At 44.7% G+C, this 26,630-nt stretch overlaps 1 protein-coding gene across 3 annotated transcripts in view; it reads left to right on the forward strand.

The window, feature by feature from the left end:
- Nucleotides 1-24,735, forward strand: part of lmo3 (LIM domain only 3) — a 48,084-nt gene extending 23,349 nt beyond the window's left edge. For all 3 annotated transcript variants that reach the window (XM_062382416.1, XM_062382417.1, XM_062382415.1), the window contains exons 3-4: nt 13,821-13,946; nt 22,573-24,735. In XM_062382416.1, coding sequence (XP_062238400.1) covers nt 13,821-13,946; nt 22,573-22,678 — 232 coding nt within the window. In that variant the 3' untranslated portion in view covers nt 22,679-24,735. The remainder of the gene's footprint in view (nt 1-13,820; nt 13,947-22,572) is intronic.
- The last annotated feature ends 1,895 nt before the right edge of the window (nt 24,736-26,630 follow it).

Below are 26,630 nucleotides of genomic sequence, written 5' to 3' on the forward strand. Positions count from 1 at the left end.
CCGCCGCCCCCCCTCAGCAGGCATGTGAGCGTGCGATAACGGCCCTGTTGTTCGACACACAGAGATATGCAGCGACTCCCCCCCCCCCCCCCCCCCCGCCCTCCTCCTCAGCACCCACAGGCTCTGGCACACGTTGGTTTTGTTTTCGGGGGGGGGGGGCTATGTGTTTGGGAGTCATCCACAGTTTTGAGCCTGTGTGAATAATCACACAAGCTCATAGTCAGCCCCAAAAAAATAAATAAAAAGTCTTCACACTGCTGGAAAGTTGACTGTGGTGTGAGGCAAGGTGAAGCCTGTCTGATGCCCAAGAGGGAAGTCGGGTTCTCCCCCCGCCCCCTCCACCCCTATACTCTGAACCTGCACCACTTCTCTCCCTCCCTCTCTCTCTTTCGCTAAATAGCTCCAAGTGACAAAACCAGGTGTGTTCCGGCAGGCGTGATGCGTGTATGATTAATGTGCCCTGCCAGGGCAGATGAAGACAGACAAGGGTCTGGCTCCGTGACCGCCAATGAGAGGATAGGGGACAGAGAAGAAGAGGAAGATGGGAAGAGAAAGAGCACCTGTTAGTTAAAACACTCCCCTTCTCTAGTATGACCTTTAACTTCTGCGTCTGTGTGTGTGTGTGACGTTTCTGTGCAAACCTGCCCAGTGAAGATCCAACCAGCGGCAGCTTGTAGGGGCTCTGGTCTGGGATCAGCCGAGGCCACGGCGAGGCTCAGGGCGACGAGTGCTGCTGCTGTTGTAGACTCAGTCAAGCAGTCGACTGTGACCTGAGAACTCCGACTCTCTCTCTCTCTCTCTCTCTCTCTCTCTCTCCCTCTGTGTCCAGGGCTCAGCCTCCACACACTCACTCCCAGTGTTTCCAGTCATCGCTGTGGGCTGAGGCCTCAGCACAACCTGGATTAGTTTGAACTCTGAGAAGAAAACGCATGTCAATTTACAGCAGCGAGTCCAGGCCCACAGCATTGTGGATAGATACGTGCTGTGACTGGGTCAAATAGTCCATATGAATCTAGATGATATAAAATAATATGATATAATATAATGTAGCATAATTGCCTTCTCAAGAACATGTGACAAACAAGTTAAAATGCACATGACAGGTGTTGGATCTATTTAGGGGAGAAGGAAACACAGAGACCTGTTTGATCCTGTTGGATCTACCTCATCTTTTACATACCTTTCCACCTGCACATCAGAATTTGTGAGAATCATAGCAGTTGCTTTCGCCCTCGGTGTCAGAGGGGGCGTTAAACTTTAACTAAGAAGGTCACCTCGTCTCGTGAGTGTGGGAGAGGGAGTCGAGCCCCATTATGGGAGCGTGAACATGGCACGTCTGCATGTGTTGCACTGAATCTGAGCTGCAGTCAGTCAGCTCAGCTGACAGGTGGTGTTGGGGTGTGTGTGTGTATGTGTGTGTGTTTGGTGGGCTTCAGCCAGGCCTTCTGTGCCACCCCTGGTTAATGAGGCCTTTATGGAGATGAAGTGGGGGGGTGCAGGAGAGCAGGATGTGGAGACGAGTGTTAGCGGGGGAGACTGGAGCTGGCTGCAGCTGTTAGAACAGTGAGGGGTGGAGCGGGCTAGGGGCAGCGCTGTGGAAAACGGGATTTCAAAATGCTGATTGGCCGGTGTCAGCCCCACTTACAGGCGTTATTTGGATGGTATAGGCAGAGCTGTGAGGCCTGCGCTGAACCCCTGAGCGACTTCTCAATTAGTGGGCGGCCTAGCGGAACTGCCAGACACTATTGTGCGCCCCAACACCCCCCCCCCCCCCCCCCCCCAGTCCTGATCCGGCCGCTGCCTCCGTGGCAGCCAGATCTCTCCGGTGATGTAGCAATGGTTAAGTTATTCAAGTCACCAAAAGGCACTTTTCAGACTCTTGTTGTTTTTTTTTCAGGGCCAAAGCTTTGCCAACATAATGTGATGGTTTTGATGTTGTTCTCTCCATCGTGATAAGCCCGGTGCTCAGAATGGAGCTTTGTGTTTGATGCTTTGTGACGGGTCAAACCTGAATCTCTGTGATAAGACGCGGCGCAGCGAGGGAGGGAAGAGCCCGGCTCGTGTAACCGAGCCCGAGCAACTCGTAGCTGCTTGTGTAAAATGAGATGTAAATGCGGCAATTTGAACAGCCTGATTTATTCATGGAGGAGGCAAAAAGAAAGAGAAGAATGCTAATTCTCCACAACACTTTGCCCTTGGCCAGGGCACATCGACAAACAAGTCACTCAGGAAAGGAATTAACAACTTCATTAAGTTACCTGACAGCATCCGGCCCTGCATCGCTTCGTCTGGGCCGGCTGATGCAAGAGCGGCGTACTGCTATACCTAGGGAGCCAAAAATGTATTTTCTAAGTCTCAATATAACAGTGTTAGTTGAAAGTGTTTTTTAAAGCATCATCTTAGGATGTTTGTCCAAGAGCCTGCAAGAAATCAGTCTGGGTAAATCCATACAAAGACTCATTATTGAGAAGACATCCAATCTATAATTGGTTTTGGGGGTGGGGGGGTATAAAAGAATCAATGTGTTGCTGAGGTCACGTCTGTCTCTGGTATATCTGATGTGTATCTGAGCACATGGCTGTGAGAGACTGGAGCAGTGACTGCAGAGGGGCCGCTGGTGCTGCTGGTGCCGCTGGTGCTGCTGCTGCTGCATTGATTGCGCCTTCCACCACTTTCCCATACGCTTTTAATCTGTGAAATGCTAAAGAGGCAATCAAAGCCGTGCTGTCCAAGCAGTGTCCAGGTGATTTCTCAGCCACCTGCACCGCATTTAGAAAGCCTGATCAGCGGGCGTGGGGGGGGTGAGGGGGGGAACACGAGGGTGGGGCCCCTCCAGTTTACCGCGCACGGACAGAGGTGGTGGGCCGCGAAATCCTCCAGATTTCAGGAGCTGTTTAGAAGATCAATAATAAAATCGTCAGGGTTGATTGTTTGTGACCTTTTCCCATGTGTTGCTGTATGTTATTATGCATATTTATTTCATTCTTATTTATTCATTTATTTTCTCAATGTATTAAATGTTCATTGTACCCTCGGCACCATTGAAAATTAGGGTCTTATTCCTTAAGGTGTTTTCAAAGGCTTAAATAAATAATCAATCAATCAATAACACTTCACATTAAAGTGTGGGCCAATGAAGACACAGTAAAAACATCATTGATCAGTTAGTGTACAAAAAAAGTGAAAGTCATTTCTAAAATGAGAATGAATGAGCCCATTTAAAAACACCCACCAAAGTATGTTAAAAAAAAAAAGACACCAGAGAAACTAATACAAAATAACAATAACAACATACATAATAATCATTAATAGTTCATTCTAAATGGCGGTACTGAAATCACATCAGAATAAAAGTCTTTCCTTGGCATCGATTAGAGTCGTAACTTTCCCCTGAAGAACCGGTGTATTGACGCTGGTTCTAAGCGTTTTGAAACCACACCACTTGTTTCAGCTTCCTCATAATGCACACGTTGTCCTTGTGCTCTGACAGAACGAGTGGTTCCACCGGGGTCTTAGTCACGCCGTCCTGCTCGTGACGTAGCAGCTCTTCTCCGGCCGCTCCAAACACAAACAGTCGAGCGTCGCTCCGCAGCAGCTGCTGGAGAGAGCTCCTCGGATTTTAATGGTTTTCCATTTTTTGGGTTTGGCCAGACCTTTGTAGGCTCTCATTAATTTAATTGGCTGCACTCGGTCCCTTCATTATCGTGATCGCCCTGCCTGGCTTCATTTTCACAACCGTTTTGCCTCATCGCCACATTTTTCGGACGATTAATACCCATAATGCCGCAGGGTCTGTAGGTGTTTCTGACCGCGAGGCCTCACTGTCATATCTGAACCTACTTTTCACACTGAGCAGAGTTAATATTTAGATTTTCTTTCCCATGCACTTCCTGATTCACCCCTAAAATGTCTCTGTGGCCATACTTGTACATCACAATTAACATGAGCCCTTTGTAGATCTTATTTACTTACTTATATGTCTTCCTTTAAAATGAAAGCTATGTTCGTCCATAGCTGACATACCTGAAAGTCCCATTCACGTGTACACATGTGGTGTAAACAGGAAGCCGATTGTCTACTCTGCAGTTTGTTGTGTGTTACAGAAAATACTACAAAGAAGGTAATGGCCTGTATGCCTGTGGAGCTTTTCTAGTCTTGACTCGACACTCAAAGCGCTTTAAAGAACCGTTTTCCCATCCACCCACTCACTTAATACACTGCATTTATGTGGAGCTCCTTCTCCATCGTACGCCTATCGATCGAACCACCGACCCCCTGGTTGGTGTACGATCCGCTCGACCACCCTAGCCACCCTGCGAAGGAACAACAATGGTGATGAGTAAGAGCAATGTTTACTTTTCATGGATCGACGATGAGGTGGAACTCACATCAATGCTTTGCTGGTCGCCGAGTCGTGACTGATTAGAACCAATGAGGAAGCCGACATGGGTGTCTGCCTAGATGTAGCCTCAGTGGACCTGTTCCTGGAAATCAAAGGTTTTCACCCAATAATTATTTAACTCGCATTTAACAGACTAAAAAAGCAACAATGTATATCGAAGTTTAGCAGGAGCCCAGGAGGATGAGGGTCCCACGTTCGGACACAGAAGTAACCCAGAAACTGAATGAAAATACACAGAAAATGTTGTCAGATACTCTCACACGTTTTACATACAGACTGAAGAAACACCCACATGATAGCGCCCCTGGTTTTAAAAATGTATGATGGTCACAATATGGTGGCGTATGAACCGGGTTCCAATAATTTAAATAAAAAAAATGACTTGATTTACATTTTTATGTTTTCTTTGTTTTCTTAACTTAACCATTAGCTTAGGTTATGAAAAAATTACTGTTGTCGGTTACAGGTAAATGGTTTTGTATTTATATAGCTCTTTTCTAGTCTTGATGACCACTCAAAGTGCTTTACAGTACAGTTTTTACATTCACCCATTCACAGACACATTCATACAGTGCATCTATTCGCAGCACTTAGTTATACGCAGCACTTAGCTACTGCAGTGAAAAGCATCGTAACCAATTTCATCATGTCAAGTCTGATTCAGTTGTTTGTAAATGTAGGAAATATCAGTAATTAAGAAAACTCAGTTATTCTGTTTAAACAGGGCAAATTAAAGTATTTGCAAAATAGTTTCTCTTGGATGACAGAAACAACTTCAGTGTTTATCAAAGAGGTATTGTTGACCTTCTTCTGATGGCGAGACGCTTCAGTTATTTCCCTCTGATATGTAGCAGATAGCGTAATAAGAGAACGGGATGAATATGAAAAGATGCTGCTGCTGACAGATTGTGACAGTCGGCGCGGAGGCTGCGCCGGGAATATTTATAATATTCTCATCCATGTCAGTGTTTCAACAACGTGTCAATCAACCGCATTTCACCTGATGGGCCATGTGTCATGTCGGCGCCTTCCGGAGGCTGATTTGGAGGTGTAATAACAAGGTTCCGCCTTGGGTGTTTAGGAGTGATTGTCAGGTGCGTTGCATTCATTTTCTGTTGAAAACTAGTTTTTTATTAGAAAGAAAATAAACAATTCAATGGGATTGGACCATCGCAAGCTGCAAACATGAACAGGAAGTTCTCGCACAGGATTTTTTACAATACATTCATCACCCCCTTTCTAAATTATCCGTCATTTGTAATATTTTTTGTCCCCTACTAAAGGTTTAAATGGCAGAAAATAAAATACAAAGCATTCATTTATGAGTGTGTGTGTGTTTGTGTGTGCGCCTCTCTGCAGCTTCCAACACAGTTTGCCGTTTAATGAGATGGCACATAGATGTTAAAAGCTCTGAAAGCACACTATAATTGTTATGTTGTGCTTGGGAAAGCTTGGCTGCCATTAACCTCCCAACGCAACACAATTCTCTTCACACATCCAGCAATTACCGCCCCAATAATGCCCGGCCTCACAAAATGCGTGTGTTCTGAAGTTCTGTAATTAAATAGGGCTTTTCACATGTAATCTGAAAATGCTAAGGGGTCAAACTGGGTGCCGGTAATCACGAGTGATTGAGTCTGAAGGAGGGTCACACGTACTGGAGGGTCTGTTTTCAGCCAGCACTTAATTGTCCCCGATGACAGGGGGGGGGGGGGGGGGGGGGGGGCGTTTTCTTAAGGAGAGGTTAAGAGTGGGGTGCCTTTGTTTTGTTTCTCAAAAGCACAGGAGGAATGTGATGTGATGGAAGGAAATGATAGGCCTTCAGTAAAAAATATCATTTAGCCCGCATTTGAAGTACAACCTTTATGATTGGGGGAGAAAGCACTTAACAAAAGCTCAGCAGCCTTTTGTCATTTCCAATATCCAAGTGAAGCAGCTTCTCCATTAATGGATTACCAAAACCCCTCTGGAGGTGATGCACAAGGCCAAGCACTCCCAAAACACATATCTGTGTGATGGGATAAAAAAAATTCAATTAAGAGTTTTTATTTAACTATCACAGAAATATCACAATGTAGAAATCTGTTTGAGATTGAGGCTGCAAAGGGGAAAGAGCTGTTGTCCTCTGAAGCAGAAGGTCGGCGGTTTGATCCCAGGCTTCCCCATTCCGCATGCCAAAGTCTCCTGGGGCACGATACTGAATCCCAAATTGCCCGGTTTCATAGAGAAAGTGCTGCACATAGATGCACTGGATGGACGTCTGTGAACGGGGGAATTTCAAAGCTGAACTGTAAAGCGCTTCAAGACCATTTACCAAGTATTTTTTTCCATTTAAAGGTTCACACTTATTCAAGTTTGAATTAAATAAATGCAATCATTTAAATTCCCAATATTCTCAAAATGCTTAACAGTATAAGTCGCATTCAACCATTCTATTAACTTATAACGTATAACGTCGCTCAAATGAGGGAGATGTCCATGACAATTTTTGCGACAGGTTCAGAAAGAAGTTAGACAGGTTGCGTGCAGATTAATTTAACCTTGACCTCTTCCTGCTGTGGGAAATGCGCGATGATTCACCACTGAAAATAAACCTCAACAAATGTTCTGTTTTCTCACTTCTACTGAGCCTCAAATAACTATGTAACTATCCTGTGTATGTGTGGGTTGTTACATTTAAGCCTGGAAGCTGGTGGCACAGACAGTCAGGAGGGTTTAGAGATGAACTCAGGTGTTGTTGGATTTGGTCTTTTTCTCTGATTTGTTTTCTCCGGTAAATCATTGAGAGTATAGGAGGAGATGTTGAATATGTATCCTATACAGTCTCACGTTCCTAATCCTGACGTATTTTCCAAAAGCCATACATCAGTCTTTGTTAATTCTGGGTCATGAACCTGCACAATGTTTTTATTGTTTTAAAAATACATGCATTTTTCCAGAATTTCCTCTCCACCATTTTGTCTCCGCGCGGGACAAGACAGTTTCATTTTAACTGAAATGCTTCAGCTCAGTCGGCTGGACACATTATTTTTTTGGACCTTCCCCTCCAGTTGAGATTAGCTAAATTGGCTGTGAAGAGCAATGACTCGTGGGGCCGCGTGTGTTTGGTGCAGATAATTGCGGGCCGAGTGTGCGACACCCTGGCACCCATCGACGGGACTGCAGGTGGGTTGGCGTCGGGAAGTGCCTATCGAGCCGCGCGGCCAAAATCTCATCGCGCTGAAAGCCTTTTCCTGGTCACTTTGTTTGGAGTCACATTTCTCATTTAAGGACAGGAGAACAGGGGTACATTTTGAATTACGTGACGCTTGGAAGAGGAGGTTTTAGGGATAATCTCCTAAATATCTCTTGAATCTCTTACATTCGTCTATGCTTCACCTCACTTTAGATACTATTTGATCACAGCAGCACAGGACACGACTGCCGTGTGTAGTTTCAGCTGTGTGTAATGTGTTTGGAGGAGTTTCTGGAGGAGCTAATTAGGTGGCTCTCTCCGCGGGGCTGACAGGCGAGAGGAATGTTCCTCTGTATGGTCGGCACTCTCTCAAAAAGCAGGGCCATAATTCATCATTAGGATATCAGAGTCCAGGTGCAGATGAGAACTGATAGAGCCGGCAGCCAGGCAAGTCGGGGCACTCAAGGAGGAAAATCTTATCCCAGAGACAATTCCCAGGTCATGCCCGCGGTAATTGAAATAATTTTGCCCCCAGAGTTGTTTAATCACTGACAATCACACATGCAGGGCGGACTAAATTGAGCAACGCATGAGTCTGATTACATCTGCCACCCTTAACTGTCTCCCCCCCCCACCGACTGCCGCACTTCGCATCAGCACCTCGGATTTCTGCAGCCCCACCTTTCGGTTTGTGTTCCCCCGCGTGCATCCCCCTGTTTCCCTGTAATGAAGCATCCACGGCCAAATCAAATCAATTATTTCTCGCCCCTCTCGTCCCGTTTCATGGGTCAGACTTTTTGAAACTTTAGCTTCACGTCGTCCGTGATTGAATTCCCGAGCGAGCCGGGGTGGATCTTTCTAAATGGGCAAAGCGCAGTTCCATTAAAAAAAGAAAAAGAAAAGGAGAGACACACACACACAAAAAAAGAAATAGGCCAACGTTGAGATGCAGCAAATCATTTGTCCGTTATTAACCCTGAGCCTGTAATTATGCAGATTGCCATAGATTTTCCCTGGGTGCCTGGAAGTGAGATTCAGGTGTTGTTCTCGGCGTGGCAGGCAGACGAGGGAGCGGCCGTGCATTACTGAACTTGCCACATTCATCATGTTGACTGATGGCACAGGGAGTCGGTCCCCAGGTCCCTGTGGTTAATGTAGTGGGTAATTAACTGTCATTTGCCTAGTAATAGGCCGATGATCAATGGTTTATGAGGAAACAAATTCTAATCCAGCGGCTGATAAATGCACGCCGGGGTTGGAGCAATTCAAGTGGTGGGAGAGATGGAAGAGATGGGGGCTGGGACCGGGGACAGGAGGGTAAATTGGTTCCCAGTGGTTTCAAAGTTGTTCAATAGACAGCGTTCTACAGTTAGTTTTAAAGGGTCAGTTCATGTGTATATGTATTTTTTTTCTCTATATTGCAGTAGTGGTATGTATCCCTCTGGGGGAAATCAAAGGAAAGTAAGAATTTATATTACAGTTGTCACAGCCGATCGTATACCTTTTGAGTACCATATACATTTGCAGTTTACTATTTAATTACTGTGTTTCAGATATTCAGAAATAACTCTATCATGATCGTCTACACATTTTAGCTAAGACTTTATTGTTATTCTTAAGATATTTCTGTTTGTCTCTTTAATTATCCTCCACTTTTGATGCATTCAACGTCAACATCTCTTTCCAGAATTAGTGTGCCCGTCACACCAAATAACCCACGAGACACAGTGAGTAGTTTTCACCGGGACCATTTGTTCACAACTGAGCTCCGTGTGAAAACGTGCAACCAGTATTTGTCCCAGTGTCTGTAGAGCTGGGAATGTGTCTGTTCCAGTAACATCCACACAAAAGACATTTTCTTTGCAGTTGACAGAGTTGTGTTTTACTGGATGGAAAGTTGAGGCGCAGGTACCCCTCGTGCAATGTCAGAAAGGTGTGTGTGTGTGTGTGTTTGTGTGTTTGTTTGTCAGGGGGTCTCCGACATGATCCGACTACACGACATGCAGTCTGCGTTATAAATCCCAGTTTACCGTGGCTTAGGTGTTCTCTATCGGGTGTGAAGGGCCACATATTTGTTTTCCCTTTGTCGGGCAAGCTGTAGTGTGTGAGCCGTGATTCACTGCTGAGTAACTCTTTAAAGCTGCTGCAGCAGTTTGGGGTTTCACGAGCAGTGTGTTATCCTCACGTGAAATAATAATCATGGCACAGATATAACTGTGTATATATATATATATATAGTATATCTGTATTCTGAGAGCAGGCTTTCAGAAAATTCCCTCCACCCACAGTCATGTTTGTGTTGTACAGTATCCGCGGCTCCGTGTACAAAGTCAAGGGTAATACATTTTATTTCCTACATCCCACTTATCACCAACGGGGGGGGGGGGCAGCATTGTATTTTTTGAATTAGTTTGACAAAGATGAGAAAAAGCTTTGGCACGACACCACTGCATTCTCCCAAGGGGGGCTGGGGGGAGGAGTGGGCTGGGTGGATTGGCGGCTGGGTTTTGGGGTCCACTGGGCTAAAGCCTTGCGTAATAATTTAATTGGTGTCTGTTATCCCCCTCATCAAATAGGTAGCACTGAGCTGTACCAGGCACAGTGAACGCCTCCCGCCTGAAACAAGGTGCTGGGCACTTACGGCCCCCATACTCTTTCAAATTCAGATTTGAGCAAGGGTTGAATTTTAATTCCGTGTTGTATCTTGAGCCTCTTTAAATATACATGCTGTCTTGTCAGCAATGGATGTGAAGTGTATGTCAACCCAGCTATTCTACATATGTTATTCTGTTTTTCTTTCTTTCTTTTTTTTTCTCAAGCAGACCCACAGTTAGCTGCCTCCTTCTAGATATGGCAGACAGCTGCAGCAGTGTCAGCCTGAGACAGATGCATTTGACATTTATACATTTATTGCAAATTATAATCCCAAGCTAAAAGCCGCCGGCTCAACCACACAGGGCCTCCAAAACCAGCATGCTCATATTGGGTTTTAGCCTGTGCCTTTGAATTCATTATAACCAAACCATGCTTAATTTCACTCCTCCCTTGAGAGCCATTAGCGTTTGTGGCATCAAACTGGCGGAACGATGAAAGACGAGTGGCAGGTACGCTCCATCTATCTTCCCCTCCCCACAGGGCGAGTCGGGGCTTCCTGTGTGCGGCGGTTTGAAGAGTGTTTGCCACACAGGAGCCCGGCAAAGCCAGGCTGGCTGGATGCTTTGGCTGCCGCAGATTGCAGTTCTGAAGACCGTTATCAGCACTTCTACTTTTTTTACCTCAGCTTGAGAATTTTTTTGATTTAAGGTAGTGATATATGTATTCCCATAAGTCAGCACAGGTTGGGAGGCTTAATCATTTAGAGCAGTGGTTAAAGTTGCACGGGAAAGTAGGGGATGAATTATGCAGAAAACAAGTGGATGAGAAGCGGAAAGAAGTTTGGAAGTTCTGTTGAGGCTCGTTGGGAGTTCGTTTTCATTCGGTTTCATCTCACTGAGTGGGACACTTGGATTCCACTGCCTTCTATCGCCTTCTATCTGTAACTTTTTAAACAATGGCGATCTTAAACCTAAACACACAGCAAACAACCTTGTTCATTTTAATTCCTATCTTATTTGTTTTTGGGACTTGCACTGATCAGCAGTTCCACCAGCCCAGCACAACCGGACATATGAATAATGATAAACAAATACATAAAGATGAATAGATTCTGAGATTGGAGAATAACGTCTCAATAATATGAGAATTAAGTTGTAATATAACTCTTGTAATGTAAAGTAAGGTTGTAATTTAATGAAAATAAAGACATTGTTACAAGAATAAGGTTATAAAGTCATAATTAATTTGAAAAAAAGTCATAATTTAACCCAGCCAACAGGCCGGTCTTCTGATTTCCCCCTAAAATTTCCCTCGGGATCAATAAAGTATCCCTCTATCTTCTAAAATGACATATAGCCTTAAACAATGACTTCATTTGCCTGAGATTATACTACACGTGATAGTATGACTTTATTCCCTTAAAAGTACAACGTTATTTTTTGTAAAATTACAAGTTTTACCTCATGGTAGAAACACACCATATTTGAGATGGTTTTATTTATTTTGTGGTTGCTGTGTGAGCAGAGTTCAAACCGGTTCATGCACTCCCTGGATCGGGAGACGCACACAAACGCGGGATGTTAACAGATGCGACCACTCTCACCCAGGATTTCTCCGAGCCAAGTAGTGTGACAGTCCTTTTCAGCTGCGCGGGCCAGCTTAAATTTGCAAGAGATGAGAGAGGAGCGTGGACAGACACGGCGAACAGTGAAACAGAACACCCTTTTGATTCGAGCTGACAGGCAGAGAGCTTAAAACGCTGCTTTTTTACACAAATGCCCTCCATCATTTATAATCCAGGGCCTTGAGTGTATGCTATCTGAAAATGATTCAGGTTACGGGAAGACAAGGACACTCGGCCCCAGCGCGGCGAGAGGTGGCCGCGTTACGACTCCCTGTCCCGAGCTGCTGCACAAAGTGACGCTGTTGTCCTCAGACGCTCATTATCTCGCCCTATATCTCACATATTTTTTTTTTTTGCAAAGACATTTTTTTTGTTCTTTTAGATCAATTACTCAGCTTTGAAAGGAGAGAAATCATCATTTCATTTATTTCATGTGAGGCCCTCCAGGCAGTGCACATTTGTGCGGAAGAAGAGAAAGGACAAGCAGTAGCACAAATGTATCTAAATTTAGATTGCTCAAAGGAAAAGGCATAATTCTTTTAATTAAGTCAGCAGTAATCCATCTAATTGGCCCACTGTGCTTCCACCCACCTACCATGTTCCAAGAGATATCCCTCATTGTCTCAAGGTGTGTTGACAGTGGTCCTTAATTCTGGAGGTATTTATGAGGGCACAATCTATCTGCTTCCTTAGCCTCTGGGAAACATGCTTTCTGAAGGTTAATAAACAACCCTGCATATCCCGAGCCCTGAGATCATTTATCAGATTGCGATCTCTTACAGACTCTGAGAGTGGCACGGCGTTTTATCATTTTAACAACGACGGCTAAAAGTGCCTCAAGAAGTCTGCCTAATAGGTTATTTTGTTATATGATTTCGTTATCAGATATTTCCTTCCCTTGCTGGCCTGGTCTGGGTCCCTGTGTAGTAACAGCCCTGAATCCCTAATGAATACTCACATTAATGTCTCTGGAGCAGGCGAGGAAATAATAGGGTCCTCCCTGGGCAGTAGTGCCAGCCATGTCCCATCTAGTTCTATGGCCCACTGCGATTTTTTTTTTATAGGGCGCTCCTGTAGCCCGGCTCTGTCCAACCTATTTTTGAAACTGATTCAGAGCCTGTTAGCGTGCCTGTCACAATCTCTATGACAGCTGCCACTCTCCCTCTCCGAGGCACCAAGGAGCCGCAGAAGCAGCAGCTGCACTCCTTCTCTCCTGGTGGGTGCATGTAAAGGGATGCAGTGGTGGGACACGGTGGTGGGTGGAGTCACCGTTGTTCAAAAGTTCAAATGTGCTGCGCTGAGACAGTAACATAAACATGCTCCATCCAGCCCAAAACCTTATAAGTGGGTCAGGGTTAATATCAGCCTCTTCAAAGCCTCTAACCCTTTGGATTATTTTACTCAAGGAATCCAGACTAGAACAGTTTTAAATCAACCACAAAAACGAACTTTAAATAGATGACTTTTACTTGAATATGTATCATTTCCTTTGCCATTATTGTAATTGTTGTCCTTCATTTTGCACGCTATCATTTTTTAATATTTTTGCTTGTTGTCTTTGATGTCGTTTTTACACGTCTACTTTGTAGTGGCATTTTTTTAAATGTGCTATTCAAATAAAGTTATTATTATAACTGTTATAACAAGGTTCAATACACAACATAGAACATACTCTTCAGTGTTCAAGCCCCTAAAACAGAGACAGAAGAGTCTCGACTCAATAACAGCAGTGAAGGCCTCGTGGTAATTTGTGCAACTAAGCACCCAACAGCAGACTAGACAATCTGCTTCGTGTTTGCACTGACACACGCATGACCTCTGCATGTGGTCAGTTGATCTGTCTGTTTTCAGGTGTGTTAGAATGGACAGAGAATATTTCTGATATGCAGGTAAAATGCTCGACGTGATTGAGATTGTTTTGTTTTAAAATGTCATTTTAGAATGAAAACACATGCATAGTCTAACCTACTACTGTGTACTGGGATGACTAACATCTGTCCTTTTTCTGTGTGCGTGTCCCTCAGGTTGTTTGGTGTAACGGGGAACTGCGCGGCCTGCAGCAAGCTCATTCCAGCCTTCGAGATGGTCATGAGGGCCAAGGAGAACGTCTACCACCTGGACTGCTTCGCATGCCAGCTCTGCAATCAGAGGTGAGCGATCGGACCACACCCCTGCTCCTCTCCCGTACCTGCGTGCAGGTAGAGGGCCGGTGTGGGCACGCTAGATTGCCGCGCGGTGAAATCCCAAGTGCTCCTCGTAGTTAAAGCAATATCCCACAGCCGGAAATTTATCACTCTAACCGGTGTCCAAGCGGACACCTCCGAGGCCTTAAGGATGCCTGCCGTGCCCAGTGCAGTGATTATGATCCTGCACTACTACTGTACAGTGTCAGCCTCGAGCTACAGGTGCAGTTACACGGCCATACATATGCTTCCCATAAGTCTTCATTACTCAGGGCTCTGAGTGCATCAGGATGTGGACAGAGACTTCAGGACAGTGTTTCCTGACCACAGCACCAGAGAGGGAGCAGTCTGGAGGCACTGAGCTTCGTCATAGGAAAAGCCTCCTTAAAGAAACTCAGTGTCACCTTGACTGAACTTCTATGGCGGCCCCACAATGAGTTTATTATGTACGCTGATACTACCTATTACAATCCAACACAACAGCCCTGCAACACATCTGCTCTCAGTGCTTATAATATTAATTATTTGGTGTAAAACAGTGCTGCGTCCTTAGTTCATTGTTGTGTTTTGAAATGATCACTGTGAGTGCATTACACTAATTAATAAAAGTAAAGGGTGTCTCACAGTCAAATATTGTCTAAACCAATAGAGTTTAGTTTTAAATACACCTAAGCCAACAAGAGACAACAATAAAACACTGTCACAATTCTTCAAGGGCCCCGTTGAGAAGTACAGTGCATGCAATGGTGGAAGAACTATTCAGATCAGATTTCAAAACACTATACTAAAAGTTAAAACCCTATTTTCCTTAATACGACCTTGCAAAAGGTCTCCCTCATCCAACTGGCTGAGTCCCACTGCCTCCCAGTTTGTGTATCTTTAGTTCTGTGAATATCAATACAAATATTGCGATTTTTGCCATCACGGCTCAAAGAAGCCACAACCCTCCAATTACCATTCTCCATCTCCCAAGTTCTGAAAAGGCCTCACAGGATCCATGTTCCCAGATTTTATCATCACGTTACTTTAATGGAACCATAATGCAACCTGCGAACACCCTCTGGGGACATTCCTGGAGCTAATGAGCAAACCAGAATGTTATCAAAGTGCTTTTTCTTGAAGGTCAGATGAAATACTATCCATCAGTAAACATTACAGGGGAACGTCAGGAAGGTTAAGTGTTGGTCTGGCTCCTGTGTTTCTCTCATTTTTTTTGCCCCCAAATTCGACTTTGTCGCACACGCACAGACACAAGCACACGCGCACACAGAGCAGACACATTGTGCATGCACACGGCAGAGGACCTGGTTACGCACAATTAGCACTCGGTTATTGTCTTGCCACTTCAGCCGGCTGCACCAGGCAGCCTCCCCTAATGGAAGAAGTCAGCTAATCTTCATCAGCCAGGCCCAGGCTGGCCAACTCTGGTCCCGCACATTAAAACCCATTTAAGCGCGAGCAAATCTTTCTTTTTACATTAGGGCAGCTGCTGAACTGTTGAATAAAATCGACGTCAGAGTGGTCCGCCCGGTCCGCTGTGGCTTTGCGAGCACCGTTCAGATGCCCATCACAATTTCACCAGGACCCGGCACCAGATTTATCATGTGGCACTGGCTTTAATTGAAGCTGCTCCCCCCCGCCTCTGACTTTTGTTTTCAATTTTGATTCTGTACATTGGTAGAGCTGTGCAGGAATATTCGTTCAGAGGATCCCAAAAAAACATATTTCAAAGGAAAATATTAAAGATGTTCAGACTAGTTCGCTTTCTTAATGACGACATTACAGTTTCAAAATAAAACTAGTCTTCTGCAAGTGGGTGACTGCAGACTCTCTCAGCCCCAGCGTGCAATCTATTAGGAGATCTGATCTCACTTAAGAGTCCCTGAATAGTTTCTCAACATCTTGTTGCAGCCGTGCAGGAAAGGGACTTCTGATCTTTGTCTAGCATGCCGATCTACTGCCTTGTTCATCTATGCCGGCTCTGCGCCCCCCCTCCCCCGCGCTGTCCCCTTCTTGTTTTCCGGCCTCAAACAAACATGAAAACCCGACAGCCCCCCCCCCCCCCTCCCCTCCGGCCCCACGGGCCCTCTCGATAAAGCAATCTAATCCATCTCACAAATGGCCCAGAGATTTCTCGGCGGAACGTTGTCATAAAATGTGAAATCTGATAAACAGAGCAGGCAATCATGGGGTCACCGGGGGTCACGCCGTGTAATTATCCGCTGCTCCTGCAGGTCAGCTGCGGCCTGTGTTGGCGTTTGAAGGTGGAATTGCTACAATCAAGTATGAACACACAGCCACCCCCCCGCAACACACACACACGCACATATATACTCGCTCATGCATTAATGCAGCTTTGGATAGCTTTACGGGTATGTCTACACTACTGTAGCCCATTGAGCAAGGACAAGGGACCCAGAGCGAGGGATTATTCAGATTTCATCAGGGACTCGCTGCAGGACTCTAATGGTCAGTGCCGAGCGCTGCTCTTATTACGGGGGCCTTGCTTAAATGACAGACTAATTAGCCGAGGGTGGACATGTCAGTGCCATCACGACCCGCGACCACTTTCTCGTTCTTTGTCATCACCGCCATCAAATTGTCCCCAGTCTCTTGCTCGCCACGACAGAAGACTTGAGAATGAGATAAATGGATGAGCCCGACCACTTATCTTACTTGTGTATCTGCCAGAGAGCAACAGCCTTTTTTCCCCGCCACCTCCTTCTTCACTCTGTGCATGACTTTGAAATGGTATCAAGCTGAGGGCAGTGAATAGCTCCTGTCCCTGGTCTATCAGTGAAAATATAGGATCCTACATTGGCTCTGATTGCTCATGTCTGCACCCACTGTGGCCTTACTCTCTTAAACTGGACATAAATCTATCGTCGTGACCTTCCCACCACTCAGACCTGTTATTTTCCCTACCTGAGCTGAGGAAAGGAAGCACCGGCTTGGTCTGGGAGCCAAACGGGCGGGGAGCTGGTTCTCAGGAGCTTGGAAGGTGCTACTGAAGGTGGGGGGGTGATGGGAATAATGAAAGTGATATGAGACTCCATCCAGCAAGCAGTTAGCCACAGATCAGCCCTGGGGGACAGCTAATCGATGGGGCTGTCGTCCAGCCTCATCATCTAGCCAGTGCTGGCCCAATTTCCCCCTGATGAGCTGGAGGCCACAGTCTAGGGGAGGCTGGAGGAAGGTTAGAGTAGTGCGGAGCAGAGCTGGAGCAGGATGGGTGACAGTGCAGGGGAAGGTCAGTGCTGATATAGGGAGGAGGCTCCCCGCTGGAGCTCGGGAAGGGGAAACTGACACCAATTGGATTCAGCACAGCTAAGCTCAACCACTGGTGCCTTGTATGTCATGAGTTAGGCTTGTTAGACAGGGGCCTAATAGGCAATAAGGGACACAGTTGTCACTTTGTGTATGATTGGTGGTGAGGTCTCAGAGCCTGTGCAGCCAGCTGACTACAGAACACAATCCAACTACACAGCTCTGCACTGTGGAGAAAAATCAAAATGTAACAATGACAAAATGTATAAGTAAAATAAATGTCAAAATCTCTACACCGGTGGAGCCTGTTCATATATAAGGAATTGGGGGCCACGTCCTTCAAGGCCTCCATTTTTTCAGACAATACTCATCATAAAGAGTTGACAAGCTGTGCACATGTTGTTAGTGTCCATTTGAGTTATGGATTCCAAGGGGCTGCCGTTTTTAATGGGCTATATTTGCAGGAACGTTTGAAATGGAATAGCCTTGTCGCACCAAATGTGGTTTACTCCAGATAGCGAAATTCTTGTGGTGAATACCAGACCCACACGTGTTTGTTGCCCTCAAGATCTGCCTGTTGCCTTATGTCTATGCAGAGGGCATTTCTGATGGATCTGACAGTTTCTGTTGGGAAGGAAACCTCCTCTTCTTTAGATAAGTGCAACTGCTAAAGAGTGGGTTTTACCTTCACCATATTTTTGTGCCCTAAATCTATTTTCCAAAATGTCACGCGTATCTCAAATTACTGTGACTGTGCACTAGTCCATGAACCCTCTCCCAAATGTGTGTCTGTAGAAACTGCTCATCCACTGCATGGGTCTAACACTATGGCTTCATTAGCCCCACATCCACCTGGACAGAACTTCTTAGATGGAGACAGAACCAGCCGTGTTCTTGAACCCAACAGCGGCAGCAGACTTTTATCACCGAAGATGGAGACTAGATAAATAAATAATGTCGATCTCCTCCGTTCCAAATTTGAAATTGTATTCTCTGCGTTACATTCCCAAAAGAAAAACTCATCTTCGACTTGTCCTTGTGGCGCCGCTGGTTGCCCAGCAGCAATCTGCCGCGGAAGATTTACAACACACCGTCACAATTAAGCATCAGTGTCATAGGGCCAAGTGTTTCTGAACCTGTATGCATCCTAACAGTAATTCGATTTGGTGCAGTTGAGACTATTTCCTCCCTTTGACAACCCTGCCTGTTTCTTCTTTTGAGTGGAAAGTGAATACTCTAGTTAAAACGAGCCCCCGAGGCAAATGGCTGGCATCGCAATACATCTTTTAAGTGTGTGCCCGTGGAAGCCATTCTTTCTCTTCCTCCTACAACAATAGGTCTCCAAAGACTCATTAGTCACAGTCACCTCTAAGTAAAGGAAGGAAGATGGAGGGAGGAAAGTGAAGGCAGCCCAGGTACCGGGGAAGATAGCTCCAGCAGAAACTGAATGCCCTGTAAAGTTAGAAACCGTGATATGATGGCACATCATTATATACGATACTTGTGATAACAGATGTGGTGTTAAGGGAGACCTGTAACCCCCAAAAGGAGATCGTGGCATCGATACAACAAAACATTAAATATCTTTTCGACCGTTTAGAGACGAGCTTTCATGAGTCCTCAGGTTCGCTGTGCCTTTACAACCACCATGGTGGATTTAAAACACGTGCAAACACATGTGGGAAACAGAGGCTTGTCAGTTCACTGGAGGGGACATTTACCAGCGTTCAGCCCCCGTGTTGGTACATGTACATTGAGTGCATTACTTGGGGTTAGTGGAAATGTGCCCCCTCGTTTTGCAATCTAGAAATCTCTGATCTGTAACCCACTAAGGAAAAGGGTGTATTTTCACCAAATACAGCTTTTACATTGAAAACAAATTCCCCAGCAGATTATGGAGACTTTTTTTACACTAGGCGCAGTTATATAGTATATTCAGACAAAGGTGGTACACCATCGTGACTGGAAAGAAAGGGTAGTTTCCCCTAATCATGTGATGTATAACACCGATAGTGAGAGAACAAGCTCAGAATCTGCTAATATATAAAGCTTTTTTTGATGTGTCAAAGGTTTACCAAGATTAATGAAGGTGTGGTCTTTACCAGCTCCTGTGATGAGCGGTAGCATATGTAATATAGGAAAAATCTGTATCATACGAAACAAAACTCTCAGAAGATTTAACACCTCCACCAAGGCCCTACAGTCCCCTAATGAAACCTTATTTAACTTCATTAGATCCACATTTTTACTTGTATTCTATACACTCATAAATCACTCCCCTGAACACGTCAACCTTTTTCATCAAGATCCATCTTCTCTTCAATGAAAAAGTTGCAAAAGCTCTAGCTCACAATGTTAAACAGAGAGAAACATTTTTGTGTATCTGCAACAGAATTTCATGGGTTCTTTTCATACCCAGACAACATCTTTCCAGCAAGTTACCAAGGTAATCCATCTAGTACCTTTTTGCAAAATACTCCTAACAGGCGGACAGACGAACAAAACCTCCATGGCATGAGGAAAACATTGAAACGATGAGTGTGAATATGATGTCATGGCCTTGACCTTCTTCTGGTTTCAACCTAATTGCACATTGGTTAGAGATTTTCAAAACATGCTTCAAATAAACGAGTACACAACATCCAAACAACATGAAGAGTCTAAAGGGCAAAACTCTCTGCACTGTTTCCATCGGCAGGGTGGAAGGGGGGGGGGGGGGGGGTGAATAGCCTGCCACCACAAACTGAGTCACACACACATGGGACATATGAGACATTGTGTATTCGACCAAATAAGCTTTTTACAGCACCACACAGTCCTCATCAGTGTATATGTGTTGTGTTACATTTGCAGACCTATTCTGTACAAATCCTAATAAAGAAAATGTGGAGCTGATCTAAAATAAGATAAAAACTCTGAAATTACTGGGTAGAGGAACCTTGTTAATTACATTTGGTCTGGTTATTTGATTTCCTGTGTAAATGCTAGGCTCAGCCCATGCCCTTTTATGGTCTAAACATTTCTATTTATATAGGAAGCATATAACTCTAAAAGCTGGACTGAAGGTGAAATTTGATTAACAGCTTCTCAAACCAGAGTGACTCAGGCTTGGTTGCAGGTTTTTGCACGTTAATAACGCTGGATCTAACCCAGTAAAAAATGTTTTCTTATTGTTTATATCAGCACTGAGCAACATTACATTACATGTCATTTGGCTGACGCTGTTGTCCAAAGCGACTTACAATTAGTACACTCAACATTCATGAGGGGCCATTTAGGGGTTCAGCATCTTGCCAAGGACACTTCGGCATGCAGATGGAAGAGAGTGGGGTTTGAACCGGCAACCTTCTCGTTGAAGAACCACCACTCTAACCACTAGGCCACACTACCCCATAAAACTAATAGATGGATTTTAAATCTCTAGTTGCAGCAAACCAATACATCAACATACTGTACCAGAGGACTCTACACAAGATGTGCCCCGCAGATGATTTTTAAGAAAGTGGGAACATGAGGGCATTACAAGGTCTTTTATTAGACATGCTTGTGATGGGCCCAGTGTAATATCCACATCATAATTGGTGCACATATGACACACATGCTGTTGACATTTCACCGAGCAGAAACCATTTGGCTGTGTGAAATGGGCTCAGATGACAGCGATGGGAGAGACGGTGTTAAAAATAAATAAATAAGATAAAGCTAAAGTGGGAGTCGGCTCCGTGTCAATAAAGACATACACTGACAGATACTGGGAGAGAGCACAACATTTTTACTGGAGTGAATGAGACCCTCTCGTGAAACACACCTTCACCTCATGTATAATCACTTTGTCAAACAGCCCACTCTGCCAATATGTTTAAAAAGCTGTTGAGTTGCTGAGTCGTGAGATCATCCTATTAAAAATGTAAATGTTTTAAGATAATTCAGGTTTTGGAGAAAAGTTACTGCTCATTACGCCATCGCTAAAGCTTCTTTTCCACCCCAAGTGGAAAACAAAGATTGGTTGGTCGGGTTAGTAAAGGTTTGATGATTGGTTAGGTTTCGATTAAGACTATCAGGGTGAGCCAATCAGACGTGGGGTAGAAGCAGGTTTTCGCTTAACTTGGGTAAGGAAAAAAATTTGCGCTCCCATTCCAAACCTTAAATTCGATCAAATTTCAACAAAGATAGGTTTAAAAGGTTTTCTTAATAGAATGCTTTTCGGTTTCCTGGGACAAAGCTTTCAAAGAGCAGAATAAAAGGGCCACTTCAATAATTTCCAACAGTAATTGGGAGGTTGGATGGTCATCCCTAAAATCAACTTGGAGTTATGTTTATCCACATTCCATACGTCCATGAATTGAAAATACATATTTGAGCCTGCATCTTTCAAAATAAAAGCCACCTCGTCCTCTGAACAATTGGCTTTATTTCAGGAAACAAAACCAGTTTCACACTTTTTTCGTGCCAGTACCTATGGTGGATCTGAATCTTGCTAATTGGTCCCAGCTGGATGTAACAAATCATGCTCTCAATCTGCCCTGCAGCCCAGAGTAAATGCTACACAGCTCTTCAGGTACCTGGGCTGCATCGGCGCAGCTCCCAGCACTGAACTCGGCCGTCTTGACATCCAGGGAAGTCAAACGGGGGCCAGGCTCACTCTCGCTGCCCCCGCGCCCCCAGCGCCACCCCCACCCCCCAACCCATCTCCACCTCCCCCCTGGTAAACACTGGCACCGCCGCTTCCCGACCTTGTCCAACCTGCACACTGAGGGAGATAAGCAGCCCTCAGGACAATACAGTGAGAGTTACCGCTCTTACGTGTTCAACATAATCTCCACTTGGTGCTGTGCTGAAAGGTCAAGCGTAACTGTGCCACCCCCCCCACCCCCCCCCCACCCCCCCACCCCCCTCCTCTCCACATGGCTGGACCAGTACAGGATTGCCGTGGTCGGTAGTAGTAGCTCTGTAGTAGCTGCAGGTAGAAAGGAGCCCTGGCCTGTAACACAGATAATTCTATTCGTATACACCAGAGCCCCCACCCCTCCACTCAGACTAACAACCACCCCCCCAAGCCCTGCATTTCCCCCGTTGTAATTGAGTTGACTGTTTCCTAGAGGAGAACTCCTTGTCTGCACATGGCCCCGCTGCAGCCTAAGCGTGTGTTTGTGTGTGTGGTGGGGGCGGAAGGTAGCTAAGGTAGAGATTTAGCACTGTAGTCGGAGAGCTCTCGCTGCAGCTGGCTGGGCCTGTTAGCCTACAGCTCAGAACTAATGATCAGATTCTCGCTTTGATGCTTATGTAAACCCCCACCCCTCCTCTTCTTTCTCTTTGTGTGGTGCAGGTTTTGTGTGGGAGACAAGTTTTTCCTGAAGAACAACATGATCCTGTGCCAGACAGACTACGAGGAGGGGCTGATGAAGGAGGGCTACGCTCCCCAGGTCCGCTGACCCTCGTAGGCCGGCACGGAGGAAGAGGAGGAGGAAGAGGAGCAGTGGGAGAAAGAGAGAGACTGACGGAGAGCTTGCAATCACACAACAAAAAGCACTATAGCCTCCTGTCCATCTTCTGTCCCCCACATGTACATAACTAAGAAAGCCTCCCTTGGAGGGGACACATTCTGCTGTACAAAATAGCCATAGAGACGCCGGCGTGGCAGGGAAAGGCCCTGGAAGCATACAACATACTACAACTATGAAACAACAGTTTGTCCATTTCTTTGTTTGTGACTGACGGATGCTGCCTCTTCCATTCAGGCCAACTAACACTGGCCCCAGAGCAATTTCTAACCAACTGGTGTTTCCCAGTTGTTGGAAGAAAAAAAAGTGAACCCACCCAAAAACCAGACTTGTCTCGTTTATCTGACAAGGACAGACAGCGTCCCATATGACTGCACAGTCAACAACTTCTACTTGAATCTTAAAACACACTGAGGTATTGTCAATCAATGTAATTTTGCGATGAAGACCTTTTTACTGTATTGATATCGGATTAAAAAGCACGGTGAATGTAAACTGAAGAGCGGCAAAACTAACGCCTTGGGATGAGTGATTTGTTGCAATGTGTGTGTCTGTATGTATGTGTGTGTATGTGTGTGTGTGTGGATCCCTCTACAGGATGAGCACTTCTCTGCAGTGCAGTCTCACAAGGCTTGGTCTGGTCCATATAGTCGTTTCAGAACCCTCAAGATTCCAAAGCTGTTCCACAACAGAGTCATTGTACTGTCGACCCATGATGACTCGTGTCATGTAGATGTGACTTTGTGTTCGCACCACTCCAGAGATAACAATAAATGTGTGATTAGAAAGTCTGAATGTCAATGGAATGACCTTTCAAAGGTCAAAACAGGCGACATCATTATACATGGATACATTTACTAATTCTAATGTGAACATCATTATCCACCATTCGGCTCTGAGCTTGTATCCTCCTGCCTTCCCACCACCACCACACACAAGTCACACTGAGTCAGCAGCAACTAGCAGGTGACCGAAGCGGAGCAGATATTTATCACGGGAGTAGGTGGAGACCAAAGAGGAGCTAAAGTGAGAGTAAATATTGTCTGTTTCTCTATTGAGATGCTGAAGTTGCTCTTTGTCTGCTGGATGTGTAAAAATGAAGCTCAGTCTGTTCCTAGCTGCAGTGTGTGAAACGTTGTGTCCTCAGCTTGTTTGAAAATGAAATAAAAGAATACATTTACAGCAGCTCTAAACGTTATGGACCAGACTTTATGCCTGTAGACAAACACCCGGCTGTGCGAGATCTTTCATGAGGTGACGAGAGTCGGTTCCATTCCTAAAATGCATTCCGTCAGAGCTCCTTTCAGCAGTGGGTTGGACTGGGACTCCAGGCTCTCTTCTCCTGCGGTGGAAGGCTGTGCAATTTCTTTTTCTGCCGGAAACAGTCTTTCTATTTATTGAAATCTCGCTTTCACATTGGTCATGGAGGCAGGATGTTGTAGACGTCGTTGGGGGGTGAAGGGATCGGTGTGGGTTGGAGGGCGGGTTGGTTACTTTTTTGTACACTATTTATTTGATAAATGTTCAATGCTTCACCAGTTGTCCGAGATTTTGCATTGTTTGACTTGCTGGTACGGAAATCCAGTCGATGTTTTCTCAACCACTGGCTTATGTTGAGGATGGCTCTGGGTTCAGTCACCTGCACTCTACGACAGGTCAGTCATCTGAGTCGTGATGGCCCCCCCTGCTGCAGAGGAGTCACATCCCTTTCAAACATTCAACAATGTTCATGTTTCTAATATTAAATATCAGCATCTGAGCGTGTGATACGGCGCTCAGCAACATTTCTTAGCTGGTAAAGAAAAGATCCTTCTCTAATTTGTAAATTATGGGTGTACATAAAAGAAATATTCATTTTTGCTTGCTATTGTACAATGATTTCTTTTTATGTGTCATCCAGCATGAGATGTTTATTTTTAGGACAACGCTTGTAAATACTGTAATTGTAATAATTTTAAGCACAAATGTAATACAGTTTTATTGTGTTACCAGTGAGTGTGACCTCTTTTTTTTCCCTCCCTCATTCTCATGGATTTGACTGTTATTTCACAAGAAGAAATTCATACTAGAAGAAAGTTTGCACTTTAATTTAGAAGTCATAATGTTTACTGAGGCAGCTGAGGTTAAATATCCAGCATTTCATGCAATACCAGTGGACGGAAGAGCCGGCTCCCTGTTCATTAACCAAACCAGCAAAGCATGCTGAAGCCTATGATAGAGGATTGATCTGAAATCACATCCCCAGCTCTGCTGCTCGTAAAATGCCCTTTTTAGTTTTGTGAAAATGAAAGGGAGCTCAGAGTGAAGAGCTGTGGTTTCAGGGCTGAAATTTCCTCATTTCAAATGAGATCACAATTTCTATCTGGGTTTTTTTTTCAAATCCACCTTTTGTGCAGCTATAAAAACACGACAGGCTTTCATCTTGCCGGAGTTAAAAGTGGATTTTTCTATTTTCGTTCTGTCATGTGTCACACGTGGAACAAGGGGAAATGCAACACCTCATTTATACTTTGCCATTAGCGGGCATCAAGAAGGGCCAAGCCATCCATCTCCTCGTGGGTTGTTTCAGCTAATTACCTGGATTTCAATTTAGAATCATCTGGAATGTCGAGGTAAAACATTTGGATTAAAGTTATTGCTCTCATTAGCGGGGTGCTTCTAAAGTGCCCTGTGAAGTTTGTCGACACCACATTACAGAGCATAATATCCAGGCCAATTAAGCTAATTGAATTTCCTTATCCACAGACACAAAGAAGGGAGAGAAACTCTTTGATTAGGCTCAAGCTGTTGAAAGTCCTTTAGTAGATGGAGATTACAGCCTCGTCAAATTAAAAGAAAGTGTGGCAGCCATAAGAAGCATTCTCACTAACGGCAGACATGTGTCATGTGGTATTATGGCTCAGCGGGGCGATAATGTGACATCATTACCGCTGTGTTGTCTGTGGACACAGGGGTGATGCAACACAATGTGAAGGCCGTCTGCACCATTACGACATATGCAGATAAGTGGGGGTGTTTGTATGAGCCCAGTGCAAACACATGTCTGTTGTCGGCTCACACGGTAGAATCCAACAAGCACTTATCTTACAAGCACCTATCACAATCATATCACAGATGGTGTAATTACCATTACGGTGGGAATAAGGTTTTCATGGCTGGTTTGTGGCACAGAGACTGGTTTATGGAAAATAGTGTGGCCAGTTTGTGAATGAAGCTGAATACTTGATTTTCAAATTAATGTTTTCTACAAAATATTATTTTACTTAACCTTAAATTGTAAGTAGAAATAATTTCAATTTTAATAGAACATTCAGACAAAGGCTATACATCAAAACCAGCTAAATAATCCCAATAAAAATACATGATAATGGAAATATGATGGAATATTTCAATATACAGCTTATGCATTGTGTCATCACAGTGACAACATACATATTAATCTTTCTACTACATTCATTTAGCAGCGGTGGTCCTTATACCTTTTCCTCTCTCCTCACTCCTGCTGACCTGCTCACAATTTACATGTTAACAATAAACACTGACGACAATCAGAAGTAATTAGGAGACGTAGATGACTTCAAGTTTACTTTGTGGGTTTTTTATTTGCTCCAGATTTTACATGACACATATTTAAACAAATTGAAAAAAAATTGATTTTTCATTTGATTTCACCTGCTACACACAACAGGAGACGTAACGTCCACCAGGACATCAGGGTTAAGGCGGACAAAACTATCTGGATTCATGATCCCACACCATTGATTAATAATTAAATACAGTTTGTGTGACAAGTGACAGAGATGAGCAGGGGCACACTCCTGCAGCACGGAGAGAATTTCTTCCTTGCAGATCATGATGCAACGCTGTGCTTCAACTTTATCTG

The sequence above is a fragment of the Platichthys flesus genome, chromosome 23, assembly GCF_949316205.1.
Source record: "Platichthys flesus chromosome 23, fPlaFle2.1, whole genome shotgun sequence".
In the NCBI taxonomy this organism is placed as follows: domain Eukaryota; kingdom Metazoa; phylum Chordata; class Actinopteri; order Pleuronectiformes; family Pleuronectidae; genus Platichthys; species Platichthys flesus.